Here is a 21,277-nt window from a genome sequence, read left to right as displayed (position 1 = left end):
TCATCCAGATTCTTGTTTACTGATATCAAAATGCTGCTTAAGAGAAGTTCTTATCCTCTCTCCCGAAAAAGACTGTGCAAAAACTCCCCACTTCCATATTCAATTGATATCCTTACACACAAATGTCATCCTTGGAAATTGAATCCAAGAAGAAGAAGAGGCAGCCAAGAATGGACATGCAGCTGACAAACGAAAAGACAGAAAAAACCCTTGAAAATCTACAAAAGGAAGCTAGAAAACAGGCATTATGGGAAGAACAAGTGAAATTTTTTCACTCCATTCAAGGGTATGAACAAAAATAGATAGTTAAAAAGACAGAAATTTGGACTTCCCCATGAGCCCGACAAAGAACATGTGAGGAGGCTTTAGGACAACATAGAATCCAATCAATATAACATATGTTTCAGACAGCCACCGAATCTACAAAAGGAAAGCTCAAAATGGAGCTTCAAACCATACAAAATATACCCTTTTCTTTACCATAGATATTCTGCAACTCACCAGCAAAAAAGCAGTCGGTGATGGCCTTAAGGAATAAGGGGTCTCTCTCTCTCTCTCTCTCTCTACCCTACACTCGAGGGATTCTAATGAGAATGATGATCAGTTCTAGTTGATAATTGGTGGGATAAAATAATCAAAATGATCAGGTGGAGGGGACGGAAAGGAGAAAAAAAAAACACAAATTTCAATACTCAAAAACCAAAAATAAAAAAACTAATAATCAAATAGCTATTAAACGAGACCTAAACCGTTATCAAACTCGATGAGTTCACATTTCAAAAATACCCGCATGAGCGCTAATGTAATATACAAAGAGAAGCCTCCGAATTCGGCCTTTTTTGTTTAAGTAAAGTCCGTTTGTCTTTTTGACCAGAAGAAAGTATGATAGCAAAGGCCTGGTTTCAATAAACCGATGAGGCTCCCAAATCCGACCGACCCCGACCCTTTTATTGAATCTTAATCAAACCCATCAAGTTAAATTTCCATTTAGCAATAGAAATGGATGATTCATAAGAAAGAAAGAACAAGGGAAAGCAAAGAAACTTAACAAGAACTGCAATAAGAACAGAAAAGATGAAACGAAGAAGATTGGTATTATTGGTTGGTCTTCTTCTTCTTCTTTTTATAAGGGATTCCTCTAGCTTTGGCTTGACACTCCCTAACTTCTCTAAGATAAACCCTTATAGAAGCGCTTGCAAAAGGGTTACTCTCAGGGGACCCTCCATGCTCTTCATAAGCAGCTCTCAACCGCCCTATCAGAGCGTCAAGGCTGCCCCAAGCTTGCTTCAGCGGACAGCCACAAGGGCCTGCCGGCTCTGCCTCCCCATAAAACATGCAGCCTTCCACATGAACTTTTGTCTTCCCAAATTGATCCAAGTACCTTAGGAACTCCAACACATGGTTGAAGTTGCTCTGGGACACTGCCACTGGAGGCCTTTGATTGTTCAAGTACTGACCATAAGTGTTCCAATCTCGCCGTTTCTGTGACTCGTATCGACTCGGGGTCGTCGGAGCCGAGCTCGACGATCCTTCTCTATATTCTTTGCTTGATCCTCCGCCACCTGACATTGTTGGGTTGTTCTTGTTTCTTCCTTTGGTTGATCATAAAAGAAGAAAATGATAATTTGATGGAGTGTACTGAGAAGACATGTTATGGGCCATATGACTTGTTCATCTTTTTCTCTCTTTTATTATTATTTTGCTCTTAAAAAATGAAAAGAATTCCATAATAGTGTTTAGAATTATGAATACGTTTTGTCTAGAAGTTCACAATAAGATGAAGAGGGCCAAGAAGGGGTTGTTGTATTTTAATTTGATTTGGGTGATTAGTATTAATACGTAATTACATGCACTGTTTCAAATTAGTGGGATTAGTTGGTAATTAATTTAAGTGATTAAATTATAGTATATATGTGGGAAAAGTAGATCCATTTGGTATCTAAATGGATATAAATTAACGTCTTATGTTTTCCATTTGAGTTGTCTTTATCAATGGGAATGAGTTGTCACTCTCTTACTTAGGTTGGAAGAATTAACAACTAGTCACATCTCTCATTGTATATTTTGAGTCATTTTAGCCCTGGTCGGTATAAACATGATTATGGTGAATGGTTGTACAACCCCATAGTGACATGACAAGAATAGTAAAGATCTAGCTACACATAAAAGCAAGTAAAAGAAAATTGGAACATGTATACGACCGACAACATGCCCTAGACTAGTATAATCAAAACATTCAACACAAGGCCACAGGCAACAAGTCTTAGACCTAAAACAACAATAAAATCTCACTAGATAAAAAAAAATCTTCTTTTACCTAACTACATATTATGTTAATCTAAATATAATATAAACGTACAAAATGTGTTAACTTTATAAATGTATACTCTACATATTTAAACTTTTAACTAAAAGTTAAATATAATTCAACTATATAAATATATACTCTAGATTTAAAATTTAAATATGTTGGAACTAAAAACATTAATTATTAAAAAAAAAAAAACCATTATATATATCATATAAAAAGTTAAAATTCATTTCAATTTTATATCAATACAAAATATGCTCTATTTTTTAAAATTTTATGGAAAAAATAAAGGTGATCCATTACCAATTTTAATTTAAAAAATAAAGAAATTTATATGATTTCACTTCTCTAAGTGGTCAAGAAAGCATGATTAAGGATGGACCCCAATTAATTAAGAGATTATGGAAATTCGTTTTTTTTAATAAATAAATAAATATTAATTAAAATAAAATTAGATCCTTGCGCCACTTGTATTATTATTATTATTATTTTTTTTTAATTTACTCTTTTTACACCAAACCCCTTTTACCTTATTTGGTTGCAATCATGCTTAAATTTTGGGACAAATTTCTTATCACAAAGCCTATTCCATATTCCAATATGATAATGAGAGAGTATTATAAAACATTTCTTCCTTTCATTTTCATCTCTACTATATATATATATACTTTTCAATTTTGGAGAATCACACTTCATTGCTTACTTAGAATCTTTAGCAAATGTACTTTAGCTCATTACATTTGCTATTGCGGGAAGGTCGTTGGAATAGAGCTTTAAAAAGGGACACTACAAATGCTAAGGGACCTTCTATTGTAAGATCTCATGTACCGAGGGGAGCGAAATATTCCTTATAGGGATGTAGAAATTTGAGCCCGACATTGAGCGGTGTACTAGCAAGGATGCTGGCCCCCAAGAGAGATGGATTGTGAGATCTCACATCGGTGGGAGAAGGGAACAAAATATTTTTTATAGGGGTGGAAACTTGAGCCCGACACTGGGCGGTGGGCCAGCAAGGACGCTCTCCCCCAAAGGGGTGGATTGTGAGATCCCACATGGGTTGAAGAGGAGAACAAAGTATTCCTTATATAAGGGTGTGGAATTAACAAACGCGTTTTAAAAACCGTAAACCTGACGGCAATATGTAACAGGTCAAAGCCGACAAATCCTTTCCCTTTCCTTGAAACTTTGGGTACCCCTTCCACCATACCCACAATACCCTACTTCAAGTTTAAGTGTGGATGCAAAGAAAGGGAGTTGGAGAGGCGATTACCAAGCTGATGCTCACTTTACATGATTGAACCAAAAACCACGGCCATTTGTCTGTTCTGATCATTAGGGTGGAAATCTTCCACAACGGAATCTTATTATGCCATTTATTCAAGAAATGGGGCCATCATAATTTACTCACTTTTCTCTATTCTATTTGTCCTTTCAATTTGACCCTTTGCCCACCCCACTTTCTGTGCTGTAGGTACATGGTATGTCAAGTTGGGCAGCAATTGACAGCTCAAAACTACACAGATTGATCAGCAAATGAGATCAGTTGGTGCATTTCAGCTGTTTTCTTATCACCAAATATTTATGTGTTTGCTATCTGTTTCTCTCTCTCTGGGTGTACCAAGAAAAGGTCATGTCTGGCACAAGATAGTCCACACTACTCCCCAGCATTCGTATGTACACAAGATAACCAATTAGTCCAGCACCAAAGCTGAAACTAGGAAGGAAATATCAAATATCTACAAATGAGATCTCCTTCACCAAAAAATCCCATGTCCTCAACAAACTGTTCAATAAATGGCAGTTCTGATTGTTAGCTTTGCAGGATTTAGGAAAAGAGAATAAAATAATAATTTGGTGGAATGATCAAGTGGTGAGACCAAAGCATCCCAGTCCAACTAGAAATGGAGAAATTAAAAGAGTTCCAGAAGAAGTTATGTCCGTCCAATGAAATAAACAACAACGAGTCCTCAACTGGAATTTCTCCAAAGATCAAACATCTTTCCCCGTGGGTACCTAATAGCTTGACACTTAGTTGGTATTCTCATCTTAGGCTTTCTTTTTTTTTTTTTTTACTTCCCCTCAAGATTTTAAAAAATCGGTTAGGTTTTCACCCCCTTGCAAAGAATGTTTCGTCTCCTCTCTAACCTAGGTAGGATCTCACAATCTATTCTCTTTAAGACTCAACGTTCTTGCTGACACACAATCTATTCTCTTTAGGACTCAACGTTCTTGCTGGCACACAATCTATTCTCTTTAGGACTCAACGTTCTTGCTGGCATACAATCTATTCTCTTTAGGACTCAACGTTCTTGTTGGCACACCGTCCGATGCCTACCATCTTTTGAGACTCAGTGAGAACGCTAACACTTATTTTTCTTTCTGTGAGATAAGATAGGTGGTAAGGACTTAGCCATTTTTCTCTTCATACGTCAATACCTACTAGGAGAAATATAGACAAAATGATTTCTTCTCTGCACAGCTTCAGTTGTACTAATGTCCCAAAATAGCCAACAACACAAATATTTTCACCTTCTTAGAAATTTCCCCCTTGGTCTCTTAACATCTCTAGTTCTTAATAGAAGTGATGATCACTTGGCTCTTAAGATTTTTGGTGATGACTCACTTTACCTGGTGCTTGAGATTTTTGAGGATGCCTTACACCGATTCCTAACTAACCAAAGTTTTAAATGGCCACTGCTAGTCGTCACTCTCTTGAGGCGGCGAACCCCTCTACCGTCCTACACAAAAAGGTTTTATCATGGCCCATTGGAATGAAGTAAATTTGATCTTGTTCGTCCAGGGAGAATGATGAGGTATATTGGGCGCCATATAAGAAATGGTTTGGGCCAAACAAACCACAAAGCCCATAAAGGCCGACAGACACGAAAGTCTGTTCATGCCCGGTATCAAAGCACAAGCACCGAGTAGTTCCCACTTCCTCGAACGGACCGTTTCTTTTCTCCTCCAAATTCTTTACGGAGCCTCATCCTCAATTGCTTCACTTTCGGATGGCACGAAAACTCAGGCGTTCACCGCCGCCGTTGTCATTCCGGCGACGATTGCGATGCTACCCCATTCCAATCTTCCTACTCATAGAACGAAAGCGACTATGACGCCTCTAAATCGGGTTAACTCCCTACCCCGTGACCCCAAATCGAAATCCCTAGAAATCAAGGCCTCCGATTCAAAAAGCTCCGCGGAATCCGCCTCCAACAGTCCAAACGCTGCCCATCCTGTATTTCCGTACATCAATGTTGCAGTGTTGCTGATTTTTCCAGTGGTTTATCTATTAACAACTATCTTCAAAAGGGAACGAAAGATTTTAAGGCAATTCAGAGATCAGAAGTCACCTGTTGCTGCTGTGCGTCGAAGGATTAAACAGAAGAGTCAAGGATTACTCCAGTCCAAACTCCAAAAGGACGCGAATGTAGAACAATAACAGAAACGACCATTGTTGCCCAGAAAAAGAAGAAATCACTGAGGAACAGTTTCATATTTGATTTAACTCCATTACAGTAAAACAGAAAACAAAAAGAAGGTACCAAATCAAGTGAAGTGAACCATCTTTCTCACCACTTTTAAGCAGCTGTTTTCTTTCTCTTACTCTGAGATTCACTTCCCGACTTCTTCGAGGCACAAGACGAGGAGACTCCATCAACTGCCTCGACTTCTTGACTATAACATTCACTCGATACTCGTAATTTCTTTCCTGACTTCTTTGAGGCACTAGTCGGCTCCTCGCGGTCCGGACTCGGATCGGAGTTATTCTGATTCCAGGAACTGAAATTCAGAACAGATGTCACACTGCATTCTTGCCATTCGAGGTTTTTGAGGTCCGAGATTACGTCCTCAAGCGTAATGGACGCGGATGATGAGATGCTCTCTTTGAGTGTGGACCGAGAGAGATTGACCAGATTAATTGTACCTACGGCATCCTTCACTACATTCTAAGCAAGAGAGAGAGGATGTGAATGTAATTAATCGGTTCCTATTAGACTAGGAGTGAGGAGACATCAAATTACTTCAGCTGCTGAGCAGCATCGTTTTCTAATCTCATTTTCCGCACTCTTCTCACTCTTTTATGCTAAATTAATTTAGAACATTACGTAAACGTTCTCTAATTTGGAACGCACAACAGAGGATCCATATTAAGTCCCAAACATAGAACAAAATTGATAAGGAATTTCAATCAATTTGAGTAAACGTTCTCTAATTTTTCAAAGCAATAAGTTCAAACTAGAAACCAATTGGTGAACATTGCGTAAGAGATGCAAACAAAGGTTATTATGATTAATTTTCAACCAAGCAAATTAAACAAACGTATCGGTTCGGCAAACTCACCTTCAGACCTTTGATATTCATGTAGCCATGCATGCGAATGATCTGCGCATCGAGTTAAACAGAAGCATCGGTTAAAAAATCAACAGGCAAGTAGTTCGAAACGAAATCCAAACAGATCGTCATAGAGAAATCAGTGAGAACAAAAAAAAAAAAANTAGAGAAATCAGTGAGAAAAAAAAAAAAAAAAAAACAATGTAGATCAGGACCTGATTGAGATAAGCGACAGGGAGGAATAGTTGCTTGTCGGAGGAGAAGAAATCGAGGTAGTCCTCGAGAGAGATCTTATTACTCTTCTTCCGGAGCCGTTCTGCGTTCTGTTTTCGGTGATCCTCCATGGCTCCTCCGTTGTTCGTTCTGTTTACCGCGCCAATGGGACTCGCAAAATTTTAGTTTGTTATGAAATGGACTGGCTTAGGCGGCACCCCGCGTCCTTTTAAATGACGAAATAAAATATAATCATTAAATTAATAAATAAGTATTATATTTTATTTTTTAAAATATATTTCATCCCATTTTTACGATATAATATAAATATTTATTTTAAAATAGGATGAAAATGTAGATGAAACTTTAGGATAGATTGCACATTAAATTTGGTTTTAGGGTTGGCCAAAACTTATTTACATTGAGTTTGGAATTTTAAATAATCCGTAGTTGGCGGGATAAGAACAGTAAACTTTCTCCATCAGCATCCCTGCCATCTATTTCATATAATATCCTACAAATTTATGATAGATTACATTCTTCGAAACTAATTTTTCTCTGTTTATTATTATTTTTTTAAATAGTTATTTTAAAGTTTTCATTTTCAATATAATCTTTATTAAAAAAAATTGTAAATAAATCTTAACAATGTAATATTAATCTCATTTCTAAAAATTCAAACTTTAATACATTAAATATATTACCATTAAAGTTTTAAAATTAACTAATTTATTTTTCGTATAAAATAAATAAATAAATAAATATATATATATAATATGGATTGAAAATATATTTATATTAGGAGGAGAGTCCTATTCTTATTTTATATATATATATTTAATATGTGTTGAAAATATGTTTATATTAAGCTACAAGTCCTACTTCTATTATATATATATTTAATATGCATTGAAAATATATTTATATTAAGCGTGTCCTACTCCTATTTTATATATATGTTTAATATGTGTTGAAAATTATTTATATTAAGTGGGTGACGGCTCATGTAGGGAAAAAACGGATCACGGGTAAAATGGACATCTAACTATATTTTGTAAATGTAAGGTTGTAATAAGAGAAAATGAGCTCCAAACCATTGAATCAAATTGTGATTTAAAGGTGCAATTAATAGTAACTAACTTCATCCAATTTTTTGCCAACATCCATATGGTAAACAACGAAAACGACCAAAACCAAACAAAGCGTGGAATTGGGCGACCGAAACAAAGCAAACTCGCATCGATTCCATCACTCAAAATCCAGCATAAAACCAAACCCCCCACACACTATAAAAACCCATCCCTCTCCTCTCTATCTCAACCCATGGCGGACCCGAGGGAAGGTGGGATCGTGAAACACGGCCATGAGGAAGGCCTGGGCCTTGCACTCGCCCTTCTGAAGGACTTCGAGCTGCCGGAGGGGCTGCTCCCCTTGGCCGACGTCGAGGAAGTCGGCTATGTCAAGGACACTGGGTACGTGTGGATCGTGCAGCGGAAGAAGGTGGAGCACCACTTCAAAATGGTGAGCAAGTTGGTGAGCTATGATGCGGAGATCACTGGGTTTATTTTGAAGAAGAGAATTAAGAAGCTTAAGGGCGTTAAGGCTAAGGAGTTTCTGCTGTGGCCGCCTGTTAATGATATCTACCTCGATGATCCCCCCACTGGCAAGATTCACTTCAAGAGCCTCGCCGGCGTCACCAAGACCTTCCCTGTCGAGGCCTTTGCTGCTGGCCAGTGATGCTTCGTACCGTTGCTGTTTTTTTCCTCAAATTTCATACGTCTAATGAATAAAATGCTTTCATTTTTATATATCTATGTCTTTTTGTTGAAGTATGTATAATTCGAACATGAATTCCAACGTAATTTCATGATCCTCTGTCGTTTTAAAGAGCAATAGTTTCATTTAGATATGTCTATTCAACTTTGGAGTCGAAATTCTTAAGAATTTACTCATTTGTATCCGCTCATTTCCACTACTAGTAGATATTGTCTGTTTTTGCTTGTTATGTATCATTGTTTTAAAAAGATTCTACTAGAGAGAGGTTTCCACATTCTTATAACTAATGCTTCGTTTCTTTCTCCAATCGATGTGAGATCTCACCATCCACCTCCATTGGAGCTAGTGTCCTCATTGGCACACCGCCTTCTATCTAACTCTTATACCATTTGTAACAGTCTAGACTCATATTATTCGCTTTGGGCCCGTTACGTATAGTTGTCAGCCTCACGATTTTAAAACACTCTTGCTAGGGAGAGGTTTTCACACCCTTATAACGAATGCTTCATTCCTCCAACCGATGTGGGATCTCACAATCCACCTCCGTTGGGGCTAGCGTCCTCACTGACACACCGCACTGGCTCTAATATCATTTGTAACAGCTCAGACTCATTGCTAGTAGATATTATTCGCTTTAGCTCATTACGTATAGCTGTCAGCCTCACGGTTTTAAAACACGCTCGCTAGGGAGAGGTTTCCACACCCTTATAACAAATGTTTCATTCCCCACTCCAATCGATGTGCAATCTCACAATCCACCTCCATTGAGGCCCAACGTTCTCGTTGGCACACCACCCTGACTCTGATGCCATTTGTAACCGCTAATAGATATTGTCCGCTTTAACTCGTTACATGTCTCCCTCAATCTCACAATGTTAAAACACGTTTGCTAGAGAGAGATTTCTGTTCAGATGGAAAATTATGTATATAACCAAAGTTTAAAATATTGGTGTTGGAAAAATATCGATATCTCAATTTTATAAAAATATTGGTAAAATAATGAATAAAATTGATTTAAATTAATAATAATAATAATTCATACTTGTCATTAATAAAGTGGGTTTTAATTCAAAATCAATAAATAAAAAGTTTTAATTGAGTGGGAATATTCGGTAGCCAAACTTTTTCTTAAAAGTGGGAAGAAATCTTTAAATTATTTAAATAAATAAAGTTAGAAAAAAAGATTAGCGAAATTAATTATTTGATTAAAACAAATCCAAAATCTTAATGATAATTTATTTAATTTATTATTGTAAAGTCACGAGTCACCCCTAAGCTTTTGTCCTTTAAATAACTTAAAATTATCCATAATAACTCCGAACTTTACTAAATGCCAAATCGGATTCAACTAATGTGACCCGTCACCTATCTCGAGAAATCAAAGCTTAATTAAACCAATCAAATTTTAAAATAAAAATTAATAAATTAATAAATTTATATATATTTTTTATAAATATATGCGTAATTTTGAAATAAAATATAAAATTTAGAGATATTTTTATTAATTTAGACTTAATTTTTTAATAAAAAATAAATGAGAGATTATTTTTAGTTTTAACCTTATCCTTGATTGGAAATAAAAATAAATAAAATATATGAATTGCATTAAAAAAAAAAAATTAAAAGAAAAAATTTGTGCTTCAAAGTGAGGCGATCTCATCATTTATTTGCAGACATTATCAATGGCTTCCGCCGTTGAATCACACAAAGACTACCAGAGACTCGGATTGTGACTCCGAGAAGGACTCTCCGCCGCATTGGGTGCTGACTCGCTCGCCATTGACGCGCCGTCAAGTTCTCTCTGTTCGCCACTCAATTCTGTAACCAAGACGACAATGTCGGCCTTCCGCTTCTAATTTTTCCATTTCTGAAATCACCCATTTGATCTCCTTCAGCCCTTTCAATTTCCTTTCCGGGAAGTTTCTCCCATGGGTCAGTTCTCGCGGATTTGCTCTTACGATGGGGTTTGCGCTAACTCTGCTGTAATCAGAAATGGGTCGGCCTCAACTTCTTCATTGGTGCTCGATAGTGAGAGAGATGAGCTTATCGAGGCACCATTGAAGCTTGAGAGTAAAGGGGTTCCGGCTGAGAGGAGCGCGGCGGCGCTGAAGAACCACAGCGAGGCTGAGAGAAGGCGTAGAGCAAGAATCAATGGTCATCTTGGGAGTCTTAGAAGTCTCGTCCCCGGTGGTAAGAAGGTGGGTGTTTTTGTTTTTCTGCCATTTTTGGTTATTAGGGATTTTGATTGAGCTCTGTTTCAGTTTGGGTTCATCTTGAATTTGGGGTTTTACTTTTGTCTGCATTAATATAGCTCCAAGACTCTGTTTATGGTAAGGACGCCTCAAATGTCCTGATTAGGATATGCTTGTAGGGTTGTTTATGCCTGGTTTGCTCTAGAAATGGCGAAATTCATTTAAACTTTTGTTTGTTCATTCATATTGCTTGCTTGTTTTGGCGTTGGCTGACATGATCAGTGATCGCTATATGAGTATAAGATGTCAACCATGACTCTAAATTGTATGAATGAATTTCCTGTTCATGAGTGGTGAAGACATCATCTCACTGAAGGCATCTGTTAAGTTACTTCTCAATTTGCCTTAATTTTTAGTAACTCTTCCATTACGTTGTTTGTCTTTCTTGTTGAGGATCGTTGGGAGAGGAGTCCCACATCGGATAATTAGGGGATTGATCATGGTTTTAGAGGAGTCCCACATTGACTAATTAAGGGGTTGATCATGAATTTAGAGGAGTCCCACGTTGGCTAAGTAAGGGGTTGATCATGGGTTTAGAGGAGTCCCACGTCGACTAATTAAGGAGTTGATCATGGGTTTCGAGGAGTCCCACATCGACTAATTAAGGAGTTGATCATGGGTTTCGAGGATTCCCACATTGGCTAATTAAGGGGTTGATCATGGGTTTATAGGTAAGAAATACATCTGTATGAGGCCTTTTGAGGAAACTAAAAAATAAAGCCATGAGAGCTTATACTCAAAGTGGACAACATGATATCAGAGTCATGCCCTTAACTTAGCCATGACAATAGAATCTTCAAAATGTCGAAGAAAGAAGTTATGAGCTCAAAGGTGTTGTTAAAAGTGACTCAAGTGTGAAACAAATGGTGTACTTTGTTCAAGGGCTCTAGAGAAGGAGTCAAGCCTCGATGAAGGGGAGGCTGTTTGAGGGCTCCATTGGCCTCAGGGGAGGCTCTATTGTATACTGTTCGAGGGGAGAGGAGTCCTACNAGGAAAAAAAAAAAAAAAAAAAAAACTCGTGGTTTCTAACATTTCTTCCATTCTCTTATGAAATGTAAGGTTGTTTTATGCTTGCCATGAGTATCATCACCTTGACTGTCTGTGTGTTCAATGACCAGATGGACAAAGCGACACTGCTAGCTGAAGTAATTAGCCATCTAAAAGTGCTGAAAAGAGCTGCTGCAGAAGTCAGTGATGCCCATATTATACCAAAAGAAGTCGATGAAATAACAGTTGAACACCAGGAGGATGGATTCGACGGCGTGTCGTATTCGATTCGAGCATCGCTATGTTGTGATTATAAACCCGGCCTCCTACCCGATTTAAGACGGGCACTTCATGCTCTAGACCTGATAATAAAGAGGGCGGAGATTGGAACCTTAAATGGCAGGATGCAGAACGTGTTGGTGTTAACCAGCTGCAAAGATGGAGATATTGAAACTACTGAATTGCAGACCTCCGTGCACCAAGCCATCAAATCTGTTCTAAACAACTTCTCTGATCCACAAGAGTTCTCGTTTATGGCGTTTCCAAACAAGAGACGTCGAATTTCGCTGCTCGGTTCATCGAGCTCGTCTTCCATGGGCGATTTCTGGTGAGCATATGATTTCTTTTTACTGGTTTTTGCATCTCTTGGGAAGTCAACAGGATAAGTGAGTTGGATATTGCTAAGCCTCACTTATGCATCGAGAAGGATTCGGGATCCGAGCTGGGGTCGAAGTCAGCCCTAGTGATCCGATGGTGCCAAGTGGAGGGTCATCGCTCAACGGGTGAAAATTACTCCATAGATAAAAGGTTGATGTTAAGACTTCCGAGCTTGACTAGAAGTACTTGGTACGTATCTGAGGATACTCCATGATCTTTTTGATTGCTTTCCCTTTGTTTCCTTATGTTTTTAATAAAACCTACTTGTAAAAGTATTTTAACAATGTTCTCAGTGGATCCATAGATTATATACAAATATGCACCTCTGGAATTTATTTCTGAATATTCGTCAAAATTGTATCTTTTTCATTTTTAGCATATCTTGTGAGGTCATCTGATTCATGTCTTGAGAACTTTTGATTCAACGACGATAGTCATGACTTTGGTTTTTTGCACGACATAAGAAAGAAATATACTGTAACAGTTTAGGTCTACCGCTAGCAGATATTGTCCGTTTTGGCCCGTTACGTATCGTCGTGAGTCTCACAATTTTAAAACGTATCTACTAAGGAGAAGTTTCCATACCTTTATAAATAATGCTTCGTTATCCTCTCCAACCGATATGAGGATCTCACAGTCCACCCCTCTTTGTGCGCGAAACTCTAATGTATAAGAGTTATTTTTAAAATTTAAAGGATGAGCTGTTACCTTTATCAAAGTAACCAATAATGATTTATTATTTATTATTATTATTATTATTACTATTTTGCTTTAAAAATGGACAGGTGGCTGAGGCCCAGAATAATTTCAGTGGGCTTTTTTCTGGCCCAAAGTAACTTCGCAAGCCCAATAGCTTAGAAAATAATAACCAGAGAAAATATTAAAATATCAACCATTTTCTGTTAGGGATAAGACAATCTTATTAATACCCACGTGTCATCATATAATAGGACGGTTAAATGACGAGAGATACGGGGATGGCGGGGAATTTCTTTTCTTCTTCCGAATATGCGCGAGCGAGAGTGGTGATTCAGTTAGTTAGCGTCAATGGCATTGTGCGGACCGAGCCACCAGCTCGCTTTAATCTCCGGCAATGGGCGGCAGAAAACAGGACGGCTAAGTAGAACCAGAAGGGGATTCATAAAAGCTCAGGCATCGACGAGCTCTGAAGCGGCGGTGTTCGAGGAGGGGCAATTGGAGCGGCCCAATTGGGCTGGAGAGACCCCTTTGTCACGGCTTGTCGGTGCCCTAATTTCCTTTAAACCCGTCTATTCCATTCTTAAGCTCGGCGCCAGACAAGTGTTCATCAGGTCTACTTTGTGTACACTTCTTTTGGCAAAGTGATTTTTGGTTTTGGGTTTTTGTTTGTTTGTTTATGGTTGTGGATTGGAGCAGTACAGCGGAGAAGAAGCACATTCCATGGCGGAAGATTAGTTCCGATATTCTGGAGTCTGACGTCTACAAGGAGCTCGAGAGCGTTCAAAATCTCTCCATTGTCTATCCCGATTGTAAGTTCCCAAGTTCTTCACATTGCTATTTCATTGCATTTAACCAGTTTTAGTCGATTTGAGTTTCATAAGGTGTGATAAGAACATAGATGATATGTAACAGCCACCCAAGTCTACTGCTAGTCGATATTGTTTACTTTGGTCCATTACGTATTGCCGTTAGCTTTATTGGAGAGGTTTTCACACCCTTCTAAGAAATGTTTCGTTCTCCTATCCAACAAATGTGGGATCTCATAATTCACCACCTTAGGGGCTCAGCGTTCTCGCTGGCTCACTGTTCGGTGTTTAGCTCTGATACCATTTGTAATAGCCCAAGTTTGAAGCATTCCTTATAAGGATGTGAAAACCTCTCCTTAGTGTGCGTATTTTAGAACGTTGAGGGAAAGTCTAAAAGGGAAAGTCCAAAGAAGACAATATCTAGTAGCGGTAGGTTTGAACTGTTACAAATGATATCAAAGTTAGACATCGAGCCTCAAAGGGGTGGATTGTGAGATTCCACATTGGTTGGAGAGGGGAACAAACCATTCCTTACAAAGACGTGGAAACCTCTTCCTAGAGGACGCAGGGTAGCCTGGAAGGGAAAGCTAAAAAAAGGACATATATATGTTTGTGGTGGGCTTGAGCTGTTACAAATGACATTAGAGCTAAGCACCAAACAGTGTGCCAGCGAAGACGCTAAGCCCCTAAGGGGGTGTATTATGAGATCTCACATTTGTTGGAGAGGGAAGCCAAGTATTCCTTCTAAGGACGTGGAAACCTCTCCCTAGTGGACGCGTTTTAAAATCTTGAGGGAAAACCCGAAAGGAAAAGTCCAAAGACGACAATATCTGTTAGCAATAGTTTAGGCTATTACATGCTATCTAAGCTCATTCTACAAACGGTTATTCTACGAACGGTTTGTTCAATCCGGATCGGATGCCTAAGATTTAGCTTGGCTGAAAATCCAATCCCCTTTTAAGTTCAATCTCACAAGCTGGTCTATATACTTCCAAAACATAAAACTTGTTCTTTAACTAATCAGAAAATGGGTTATGATGAACAGATTACCTAAAGCCCTTCCATGCATATGACGAGGGCAATCTCTCATGGCTTGTAAGTAGTCACCCCATGCAGCAATTTGACAGACTTCCATACGTTCAACAAAAGTTTATAAGTCATATATGTGTGCCTTGTAGGCTGCAGCAGAAGCAGAGCCGGCAACCATGTCCATGATCATGCGAGCGGTACCCACCGCCACTTCAGTAGATGAAGCCAAGAAAGTAGTATTTGGAAACTGGCTGCGTACCATTGAGGAGCATCATCTGCAGTACTCAAAGAATCCTATTCTAGACATTCTTGACATTGGCTGTTCTGTAGGCTTTGGTACAAGGCAGCTAGCTGATAAGTTTCCGACAGCTAAAGTGACAGTGAGTAAAATTTGCTCCCTCTTAGCTTCCCTAATGAAATTCAGTTTGTGTCGGTGTTTTATGTTTGATTCGTTTGCTATAGGGGCTTGATTTGTCTCCTTACTTCCTTGCGGTGGCTCAATACATGGACAAGAAAAGAGCTCCAAGAGAGAATGCAATAAGATGGTTGCATGGAAATGGAGAAGAAACTGGCTTGTCTTCAAGATCTTTTGACCTACTTTCCATTGCTTATCTGGTAAGAACTCTTCTTTAATCTAATGATGTCCCAAGGTTTCTTCCCCTAGAGGAGAGATTTTGAGATGGTTCACAACTACAATTTCGAAGCTAGTACCTAATGTCTTGGAACGATAAAGGTTATAAGAACCCAACTGTAACCGCCTAAGTTCACCACTAGCAGTTGTTCTCTTCGAGCTTTCTCTTTTGGGTTTCCCCTCAAGGTTTTAAAACGCGTCTACTAGGGAGAGGTTTCCACATCCTTATAAGGAATGCTTTATTCCCCTCTCCAACCGATATGAGATCTCACAATCCACCCCTCTTGGGTGCCCAGTATCCTTGTTGGCACAGTGCCCGATGTCTGACTTTGGTACCATTTGTCACAGCCTATGTCCACTGCTAGCAGATATTGTTCACTTTGGGCTTTCCCTTCTGGGCTTCCCCTCAAGGTTTTAAAATGTGTCTTCTAAGGAGAGGTTTCCACACCCTTACAAGGAATGTTTCGTTCCCCTCTCCAACCGATGTGAGATCTCACAATCCATCCTTTTGGAGGCCCAATGTCTTCGCTGGCACAATGCTCAGTATCGGGCTCTGATACTATTTGTAACAGCTCGAGTCCACTGCTAACCGATATTGTCCTCTTTGGGCTTTCTCTTCTGGGCTTCCCCTCCAGTTTTTAAAACACGTTTGATGGAGAGAGGTTTCCACACCCTTATAAGGAATGTTTCGTTCCCCTTTCCAACCGGATCTCACACCAATCAAATTCTAAAACTAAAACTAAAACGTTTTCAAAATGGAAGCTAAGTTTTAAATACTAAAAGATGTTGTGAAATGAGAGCTGTATTATCTAATAACGTGTAAAGTTGCTTAATAGTGACCGTGATGATTCTTGTCTATGATATTTTAGTTCCATGAATGTCCCCAAGTAGCAATAGTCAATATCCTCAAGGAATCGTTTCGGCTTCTTCGACCCGGTGGCACAATTGTAATCACTGACCAAGCTGTAAGTTGTCTATGCAGCTAAGTCTTGATATGAATAAGAACAACTCATTGCTATGTAACATATCTAACATAATGCATTCTATGTCTTGTGCAGTCAAAATCAAAGGCCGTTCAGGTATGATTTGATACGACAAGAGTAAAAATGTAGCTAACAAAGCTTATGAAATCTTGATCAATTTGGATATGTTTGCAGGAACTGTCTCCAGTGCTTTTTACCTTATTAAAAAGCACAGAACCTCATCTGGATGAGTATCATCTTACTGATTTGGAAGAAAAAATGAGCCAAGTTGGATTTGTGAATGTGACATCGAGACTCACGGACCCGAGACATGTTACAATAACAGCAACCGTTCCACTTTGATCGGTATTGAAAACTTCGTCCGTTTAGACAATTTTGTACCATACATGTTTGAATGAGCTTCAGTCTTCATATTACTTGTCTAATTCATGTGACGTCTTTCTGGTCTGGAAAGTCTTCATATTACTTGTCTAATTCATGTGACGTCTTTCTGGTCTGGGAATGGTTGTAGAATCTAATAAAAGTTAGATTTTCATTAAAGATGGTTAAAGAAGGCTTTTAGTTGTCCCATATGTTAAGAATGAATGAAGAATGTGATTGAGTTCGAGTTTGAGTTTGAAAATACTTGCAGGAAACTATCCTATGGAACTCGATTTCAGAGTCGAATCAAAATTGGACTGCATGCTCGGGCAACATCGAACCAAACTGAGCTGTAAAATTTGTTGGCAAAACACTCACGACCTGATGTAACAACTCAAGCCCACTACTAGTAAATATTGTGTTCACGAGATATCTTCGAGTCCACTAATTTTCTATATATATATATATATATATGGAATTATTGTTACCCAATTAAGTATCTTCCAATCCACTCAAGACCAGAATATGAATTATCCGAACTACAATTAAATATTAAAAAGAATTCCTCTTCATCAGGGCCGTCAATTGATCAGACTTCTGTCTCCCCATAATAAGCCTAGGATGGTTGGACATCGAATCGAACGGTTGAAGTTTGTTATAACAATACGGTTGCAATTGGAACCGGCGCAGAGGATTACGGGTTACTTCGTCTATGTCCGGACCTTCAATCTTCTTTGAAGCGGAGAGGGCAACTGAAAGCGAGTTGTTTCTCCAGGCTACCAGTTTTCACATCCAATAACTCAGCTCATTTTCAATTCACCTGAAATTTCCATATTCATTTCGATTTTCTCATTTCCGGCTTTGGTTTCAACGGATTGCTGGCCGTATTTCTCCGATCTCGATTTTGATCTCACGATCTCTCGAATCTCTTTCTTATTTCTCCATGGAGGAGAAGCAGCAGAAGACGGCGAAGGATCAAGAACGCCAAGAGGATCACGAAGAGAATGAAGCAATTGAGCTTGTTCTCTTTCAAGTTTCTGAATGTTATGTCTATTTGGTGAGTAAATTATGCAAGTTTTTAGTTCTGATGCAGAAATCTGAGCTTTCTGTGGACTTCTTTTGCGATTAGCCAAATGTGAAGTAGTTGTTTGCACCATAGTTGATTATATACTGTTGGGAATTGCTGATATCATGTTTGGCTTTTTTTCTTCATTTTCTTACGTCCTATTCTACATTTTTAAATCATGCAATTGAGATATCTTAGTAATTAACATGTATGTTGCTACTGTTTGATAACTTGTTGGTGCGTGTAATTTGTGGTGCCGCGTTTCTGCATCCACATTTGGCCTCTTGGTGGGATAATGTTCATATGAATAATGCGAGAAAACTAATGTAATGTATCAGCTGTTTTTTCTGTACAAATACAACAAGATAGTTTCGTGTGTACGATAATATTAGGTTCTGCTGGTTATTTTCTGTCTTCAACTTACCTGTTAATTTTTTTCTAGCAAACCTTATTGTCTTTTTTAATGATTTCCTGCAGATACCGCCAAGAAAAAGTGCAGCTTCCTACAGGTTTCTTAATTTTTCCTTGATTTACGATGGATAATAGTGTGAATTGCAATATGATCTTGATATCATACAGAAGCCTTGTTGTTGACGAATTTTATGTCCCCTAGATCAATTTGGTGATTTCATTATTTAGTTTTCCAACATAAATGTGTCTGCTGGTGACTTATAATTCCAATTTAAGTTAATATTACAGAGAATATAATTACTAAAAGAATTTGAAAGTACACACCAACGAGATGCCTGAAATTTAGCTAGATCTAAAAATATCTCCCAAGACGTGCACTTATCTTTGAAGAGCTCTATGCCCACTCAGTAGCTGTTCAAACATTGAATAATGGGAAAATGCTACATGTCATGTTAAATGTCTTACAAATACACTACATATGCTCCTATCCAAAAAAAATCCACTACGTATGTTCCCCATCTATGACTTAGTTATGAAAATACACTATATTGTCACCCTTAATAACTTAGTTTTCCACATGTGCTCTGGTTACCTTAAGGGCTGATGAATGGGATGTGAATAAATGGGCCTGGGAGGGAAAACTGAAAGTCCTTAGCAAGGGAGAAGAATGCATTATCAGACTTGAAGATAAGGCTACAGGTGAGATCATCTCTTATAGTTAGTTGCTACAAAGCAAGTATTGTGGATTGGTAGTATTAAAAGGTAGGTGAATTATATTATTGCAGACGAGGTATATTTGGTGTTTCTAAAGACTAATAAGCTGTTTATTATTATAATAGGTGAATTATATGCTCGGGCATTTTTGAGAGAAGGGGAACAGCATCCAGTTGAAACTGTAATTGATAGCAGCAGGTTGGTTTCATTTTTAATTGAAGTCTAATCGATATACCAACTTTATCTTGTTTTAATGCTATATTTGAAGGTGCCTGATATAATGCTCAACTATTGCAGATATTTTGTTCTTCGCATAGAAGAGAATATTGGTGAGATGACCGTTTCTCTTGCCCACATTTTCCCATATTCTTTTAATTATCTCGTTATAGTACAGTATCTGGATCACTTTTCTGTGTAATTTTCAGTTTTTGGCCCCCTCCCCCATCTCACTTGATCTTATGTTTGTTTAATGAAGCTATATGTGGTGAAGTGTCATGAAATAACATAAAAGAATATCACTAAATGTTTCAATGAAGTAATTCTTTCCCGTAAAGTTTTCTGTCTACATTCTTGCTTGAGTGGCGCTGAAATGGGTGCAATGGGGTATTTATTTGTGAAACATGCGACCAGCTAACACTTAATTTCTTGACGATAGAACAGTAGAGGTACAGGGGGGAAATGGAGACTGTAGAACAGAATCAATTTGGATTGAATAATTAATAAATGTGAAAGAAATATATGTATATATATGCAGGTGGTCGCCTTCGGCACGCATTTATCGGCATAGGGTTTCGAGAAAGAACTGAGGCTTATGACTTCCAAGCAGCTTTGCATGATCATATGAAGTACACTACCTTCTACTCTGCAATTATTCCATTTACAAATAGAATTTTCTTGTGAAGTTGAATTATAATAGCATCCTTTTGTGATGATATGGTCTACCATTAGTAAATCTAATGCACTTTTTACAAACTTTTTTGACGAAAGATATCTCAATAAAAAGAAGAGTGCAGAAGAGATGGAACAACAGTTCCAGAAAACATCCTCAGTTGATTACAGTCTGAAAGATGGCGAGACAATAGTACTTCAATTCAAAAGCAAAGTAGGCTGATTTTCTTTGCGTTGATATCTGCTTCCACACATTGGTTGTTTCATTGTGATTAATCTCATCTTTACACGTTCTTTTTTGTTACCAACAGAAAAGCACTAGCAACATCAAGAAGCCTTCTGAGCTAGATGTGAAGGTTTCCCCACCAGAAGAAGAGGGCAACACAAAAAAAGAGTCCATTTTTTGCATCAAACCACCTCCACCTCCTCCAGCTCTACTCTCACCTGTTGCAGCCCAGAAGTCTCCTACGAATGTACCACCAAATATCAATCTGGACGATCCTTCCAAGCACAAGCTTGCAGAACCAGCAAAAGAAGACTCCAATGATGCTGAAGGTCAAAGCACACTTGATTTACCTGATGACGACTTCGGAAATTTCCAGGCAGCTGAGTGATGGCATGGAACGTGTACATTCTCGAATACCCAATTCGATCTTCGTTTTTCACATGCTACAAATTGCTTAGATTTCACATGAGATCGTATGTGTTGTTATTAACCTTGTTGTGAAATTAGCATGAAGAGTTATGTTACCATGCCTCAGCGGTTCAGTTATAACTGTGATGAAGCCAAGCAAAGAGACCAAAGGAAATATGGAATATCATAGAAATTCTCTCAAATTTTCTCGTTCTTGTGTTTTATTTCCATATAATTTTTTTTTAGTTAAACGGATGTGAAAATTTAAACCTCTCATCTTTTAGTCGAAGTTATATTATCTTTAACCAATTAACGATGATCATGTCAACATATGATCGAGAGATACAAGCACAAGTGGCTAGTTTGGATAGTATATTGTTCTTTGTAGTCAATTTTTCATTAATTATTGCTAGTGTGACAATTTGTTTTATTTAAAATAATATTTTTTATTTAAAAAAATACTTGCAAAGCGTTTAATTTTAATAAAAATAGATCATTACATTAAATTTGGTATATACTATCAAATTC

The 21,277-nt window shown here is 38.0% G+C and overlaps 5 protein-coding genes across 5 annotated transcripts; 3 read left to right on the top strand and 2 right to left on the bottom strand.

Moving 5' to 3' along the window:
• Positions 1-914: 914 nt before the first annotated feature.
• On the bottom strand, positions 915-1,707 carry LOC111777223 (protein LIGHT-DEPENDENT SHORT HYPOCOTYLS 10-like). Its single transcript, XM_023656719.1, has one exon. It carries the CDS (start codon positions 1,567-1,569, stop codon positions 1,096-1,098), a length of 474 nt encoding a protein of 157 aa, XP_023512487.1. The 5' UTR covers positions 1,570-1,707; the 3' UTR covers positions 915-1,095.
• A 4,035-nt stretch (positions 1,708-5,742) lies between these two features.
• Positions 5,743-7,006, bottom strand: LOC111777222. Its single transcript, XM_023656717.1, has 3 exons — positions 6,859-7,006; positions 6,653-6,694; positions 5,743-6,258 (listed from the first exon to the last, which is right to left on the bottom strand). Exons 1-3 carry the CDS (start codon positions 6,985-6,987, stop codon positions 5,890-5,892), a joined length of 540 nt encoding a protein of 179 aa, XP_023512485.1. The 5' UTR covers positions 6,988-7,006; the 3' UTR covers positions 5,743-5,889.
• A 1,173-nt stretch (positions 7,007-8,179) lies between these two features.
• LOC111777076 lies at positions 8,180-8,593 on the top strand. The gene has a single exon (XM_023656513.1). It carries the CDS (start codon positions 8,180-8,182, stop codon positions 8,591-8,593), a length of 414 nt encoding a protein of 137 aa, XP_023512281.1.
• Positions 8,594-10,257: 1,664 nt separating this feature from the next.
• LOC111777290 (transcription factor bHLH30-like) lies at positions 10,258-12,868 on the top strand. Its single transcript, XM_023656825.1, has 2 exons — positions 10,258-10,830; positions 12,003-12,868. The coding sequence occupies exons 1-2, from the start codon at positions 10,561-10,563 to the stop codon at positions 12,480-12,482; spliced, it is 750 nt and encodes a 249-aa protein (XP_023512593.1). The 5' UTR covers positions 10,258-10,560; the 3' UTR covers positions 12,483-12,868.
• Positions 12,869-13,522: 654 nt separating this feature from the next.
• LOC111777291 lies at positions 13,523-20,964 on the top strand. Its single transcript, XM_023656826.1, has 15 exons — positions 13,523-13,838; positions 13,924-14,036; positions 15,079-15,128; positions 15,212-15,442; positions 15,525-15,677; positions 16,563-16,658; positions 16,752-16,772; positions 17,989-18,093; positions 18,580-18,611; positions 19,112-19,212; positions 19,353-19,425; positions 19,525-19,556; positions 19,982-20,072; positions 20,215-20,329; positions 20,427-20,964. Exons 1-15 carry the CDS (start codon positions 13,576-13,578, stop codon positions 20,727-20,729), a joined length of 1,779 nt encoding a protein of 592 aa, XP_023512594.1. The 5' UTR covers positions 13,523-13,575; the 3' UTR covers positions 20,730-20,964.
• Positions 20,965-21,277: the final 313 nt, after the last annotated feature.

The sequence above is a fragment of the Cucurbita pepo genome, chromosome LG16 (assembly GCF_002806865.2).
Source record: "Cucurbita pepo subsp. pepo cultivar mu-cu-16 chromosome LG16, ASM280686v2, whole genome shotgun sequence".
In the NCBI taxonomy this organism is placed as follows: Eukaryota; Viridiplantae; Streptophyta; class Magnoliopsida; order Cucurbitales; family Cucurbitaceae; genus Cucurbita; species Cucurbita pepo.
This window is presented reverse-complemented; position numbering and strand designations above follow the sequence as displayed.